At 32.7% G+C, this 4,275-nt stretch overlaps 1 protein-coding gene across 1 annotated transcript; it reads left to right on the top strand.

The window, feature by feature from the left end:
• The first annotated feature begins 995 nt into the window (after nucleotides 1-995).
• Nucleotides 996-3,002, top strand: LOC129371008 (lecithin retinol acyltransferase-like). The gene is made up of 5 exons (XM_055047341.1): nucleotides 996-1,035; nucleotides 1,146-1,227; nucleotides 1,505-1,631; nucleotides 1,778-2,031; nucleotides 2,788-3,002. Exons 2-5 carry the CDS (start codon nucleotides 1,165-1,167, stop codon nucleotides 2,971-2,973), a joined length of 630 nt encoding a protein of 209 aa, XP_054903316.1. The 5' UTR covers nucleotides 996-1,035; nucleotides 1,146-1,164; the 3' UTR covers nucleotides 2,974-3,002.
• Nucleotides 3,003-4,275: the final 1,273 nt, after the last annotated feature.

Below are 4,275 nucleotides of genomic sequence, written 5' to 3'. Positions count from 1 at the left end.
CATGCGTTCTGACTTTCTGCATCAAAACTGGTCTTTTATTACAAAACATAGCAGGGATGGAATGAGGAGGGAGGGCTATTCTGAACAGACAAAGAAAGAGAATACAGAAAGTAACATTTTACACACAGGCCGTTTAAGGAGTCTCCCAAGATAAGAAGCAGCTGCAGCTCCAAAGCAAAGGGGAAAAGCAAGTTTTGTCTTTTACACGGTTTAACAAATTCCTCCTCTCTGGGGTGTGAATACTAAACCTCTGAATAAAAAAACAAACTACTACAACACTGCAATTCTAAGAATGATAACAAAACGTAATTATTCTAACATTTACCATTGACAATGTTTAGATGAGCACACACATACAATTCAACTATTTTTGTGAGTCACGTTATTGATCATATATACCTCTCCCTTTAGGCTTGCCCAAAAGGAAAACACATTTTTTCCCTTTTTATTTCTTAGCAGATTTTGTATTCTACTAAGAATTAAGACGTATATCTTAATTCTTCATTCTTAGAGTTCTGGAGGATTTTTTTTTTCTTTTCAGCATGTTCAGTAAAATTCTGTTGAATTATTTAATTTTATACATCTGTAAGTTTTGAACCCCTCACCTGAAGGCATTATGTCTTTTTCAACTGTTCACTCTGTTAATATGTAACAAGGTAAGAATGTTTTAAACTAAAAGAAGAAGCAAAAGCCTCTCAGTCCTTTGACAGCGGCCACAATTAGAAATAGTAGGTTTTTTAGGCAATTTCTCATTCAAAGTTTGACACTCAATTACTCTGACAGTTGTGACAGACAAATATTAATAATAAGAGCAACTTCAATAAGAAAATAGCATATAGTTTCTGTCTATCTTTTTATCTATGGGTTATGCCTTCTACTAAGCCCAACCCCTCAAAGTGGAGATGGACTAGGAACCCAGGCCATCATGTTCCCTGTTCTATATAAGAAGCTTATTTTCTGTGACAGAAGAATCTCTCATTTATTCAAGAGAGACTTCAACAACAGATCAGACCATCTTCTGCATAAACCTTCCAGGTAACTGTAATATTAATATTATTATGTCTAATTTGTTCGAGATTTAATGATGAAAAATGTTGTCACAGAATAGCTGGTGTGATTATGTCATTTGTACTATACTTTCAAAGGTTGTTAACCTTTGGAAAAATGAAGATCTTGTTCTTGATAGTTGTGACCTTACATCTGGTCATTGGAGCAGCTGAGGGTGAAGTAAGAAGTTTTCTAATATTAAATATTCTGCTTGCATCTCAACATCTTGTAATTTCTTGATGCAGTTTGTTTTCACCAATAGACATACTCTGAAGCCTGGAAAGTCACATTGTGTGATAACTAGGAGTAACAGTTTGTTTCCTGATGTGTTTCAGTTGTTATTTCTGAATATCAAAAAAATATTCTAAATATGCTAAAGACTCCTGCTAAAAATAAGCATTCGCTTGAGAACTATTATTAATTTCTGTTTTCCAAAATATTTTTTCTTGTCTTATAGCTACAATATGGTGACATCATTGCTGTGCCCAAGAGTTGTGGATTTACTTTCAAGCACTATGGTATTTATTTGGATAAAAAGAGATTTAAGGACCAAAAAGACAATGACAACATATTTCACTTTACAGGTAATGTATCTTTTGACTAATTTAAGACCACTGTAAAATTTCAATATTTTGTTTCTTTCTATATGTTAGCTTATTTTGCTCAGTTATTAATAAATAAATAATATGTCAGACTTTGACTAAAACTTTAAAAGTACATATCTCCATAGGTTTCAAAAGAAATGCAATCTTGGGTGGCTGCATCTTTGATAAAATTGATATCCAACAGTATGAGAAGGATAATTACCTGGACAAAATAAAAACCTACAAAGACAAAGTATCGACAGAAGAAATAACAAGGCGAATTGAAGAGAAGTATGAAAGCTGCGGGACACACCCAAAAACCGATATTTGGGAAGCCTTCTCCAACAACTGCGAACATCTGGCTAATTACATACGTTACGGAGAGAAAATTTCACTGCAGGTATGTGGCTGATTGATGCAGAGTGAGGGAGTATATGCACTCCGAATGAACTGTCAAGTTTTTGAGATGTAAACAAAATATTTTTCTATCTCAAATGTGACATATTTTGTATAATCAAACTGAAAAAAACGAAATTCTACTACAGGAAAAATGTTTATGCAAAAATCTGCAATAAACACATTCCATAAACATGCACAGTTAAAATACTTCTATAAAACATGTTTTGATTTGGTTTCAGCATTAACATGCATATTTTATTTGCTATCAACTTTAGAGAATATGATTGACTTGAAGTAATAAAAATGTTATTTTTTATGTACTTTGATCCAATTGCATCCTTTATCTAAAGCCATTGTTTGTGAAGAGGTTGCAAAAAATCAAAAAGATTAATTGTAAAGATAAATCAGTTTGGTGATGAAAAGGAAATTTCTTCACAAGATGCTAAAGAAAAAAAATGCTGAACTTGGAATCAAAGGGTTGCTTAATAAAGCAACCCTTTGATATATTAATCCTTTTATATTAATCCTGTTAAGGTTATGCACATGTTGCAGCTTAATTTGTTTTTATATTGTCCTCTATAAAAGGCTTTCAGTTGAATTGTAAAGATCACATTAAAAATAGAAAAGATCTGAAATGAAGTATGCTGTAATTTCTTTGTGTAATAAAACCTTAGAATTTTAACAGCAGCATGTTTCCTTTTATGTCAACTATATATTAAGGTTTTTTTAACTATAAGTAACCCTCTTGTATCCACAGATTGGCCAGAATGCAGCAGTTTTGGTACGCAATCCCGAGAAAACCAAGGACGAAATAAATCAAATAAAACAACAATTGACGGCAGATGAGGTGCTATGTGATGATGCTTGCAAAAAACAAGGAACTCAAATTTTGAAGGAGGATCGATATGATGATGAGAGCTGCCCCAACACAAAGATTGTTTAAAAGACCTAATTTCAACAATCTTTCTGTTGTTCTTCATGAAGTCATAAGATAAAAATTGCATTTATTCAGAACTTTGAGTCTTTGTCTGCATTTTGTTTTTTGAAGGACCTATTTTCACAAGAACAGTGAGCGAGAACTTTAGATCTATTTTTATCATCCTTACAGCTATTTATCAAAAATGGAGATGGAATTTATGGACAATATTTAGGGTTTATTCCCACCTGCTTGCTTGAACACTGGATTCTTGTTTTGAATTTATATTAATTATTATGTTATGTTTTAATAAGACTTTTTCCATTTAAGTCAACAGTATATAGTATATGAAACCCAGACAACAGACATGGTGGTGGCTTTTACAATAAGCCACTGGTGTCTTTCGCCTCTCAAAATGGCAAGGATACTTTCTTCATATTGTCTTAAACATGTATGACACAAACAGAAGCCAATAAAAACGTATGTAATTTTTGTGATAGTAAGAAACTGAAAAGCATGCAGGAAATTTAAGAGTAGTGTGCTGCACAATGTGCCTTTACCTGAACTGTTACAATTAAACAGTTTTACTGAACATGAGCAGCTTTTAAAAGTTCATTTGCAGCAAGGAATAATTGTACTAGAGTTTATTTAAGGAGGCTAAATGTAATTCATATACAGAGGTGAGTATGAATGAAGGAGTTCCCACAAATTGTGCGCCAGTATGAATAGCACTTCCTCATATTTTTTCTCAAGTAGAAATAAGAGTTAAAAAATGGTATTTGGTAAAAATGTTTCTCAAGTACTGATCATAACAGCTAACCTAACTGAGGTTACTTACATTGTGTAGAAAGTTAAAAAAAAGTATGGTCTTCTCACATAGAAAGCTCTTAAAAATCTGAGATTAGATTGTTCAATGTTCCTAACAGAGCACTTCAAGCTGCAGACTGCAGATTAATTGGTGGGTTCTGGCATTTCTAGAAGTTCAGGTCTTTCAAAGATAAAACCAATTACCAAAATCCTGATTTTAAAAGATGAACTACTCTTTTTAAGAGTAGTCCAGGATGTTGGAGCTCATTCTGCTATTCTAATTAATAGCAGAATGAGAGCAGAATAAGCTCTCATTCTGCTATTAATAATAATGGAGTAAGCTGTTATTGTTAACAGATTATTCTGTGAGAAAACTTTATTTCTCACAGACTACAGTAAATTCTGCCAAATTCCAGAAAGTCACTTTATTTGTTACTAAATTGGATCAAATGCTCGCTCAATCTTGTGATGTAATGGGGGAAAGTCAAATCATAATCAACTAAAGTTGAGTACACAGAAGCA

Source organism: Poeciliopsis prolifica, unplaced genomic scaffold (genome assembly GCF_027474105.1).
Source record: "Poeciliopsis prolifica strain line A6 unplaced genomic scaffold, Auburn_PproV2 SCAFFOLD025, whole genome shotgun sequence".
Lineage (NCBI taxonomy): Eukaryota > Metazoa > Chordata > Actinopteri > Cyprinodontiformes > Poeciliidae > Poeciliopsis > Poeciliopsis prolifica.
This window is presented reverse-complemented; position numbering and strand designations above follow the sequence as displayed.

What these genes read in the sequence shown, in the direction of transcription:
- LOC129371008 (XM_055047341.1), top strand. Translation starts at nt 1,165, where the DNA reads ATGAAGATCTTGTTCTTGATAGTTGTGACCTTACATCTGGTCATTGGA. An exon ending in TTGGAGCAGCTGAGGGTGAA is followed by an intron (nt 1,228 to 1,504) that starts GTAAGAAGTTTT and finishes CTTGTCTTATAG; the next exon opens with CTACAATATGGTGACATCAT. An exon ending in CAACATATTTCACTTTACAG is followed by an intron (nt 1,632 to 1,777) that starts GTAATGTATCTT and finishes ATATCTCCATAG; the next exon opens with GTTTCAAAAGAAATGCAATC.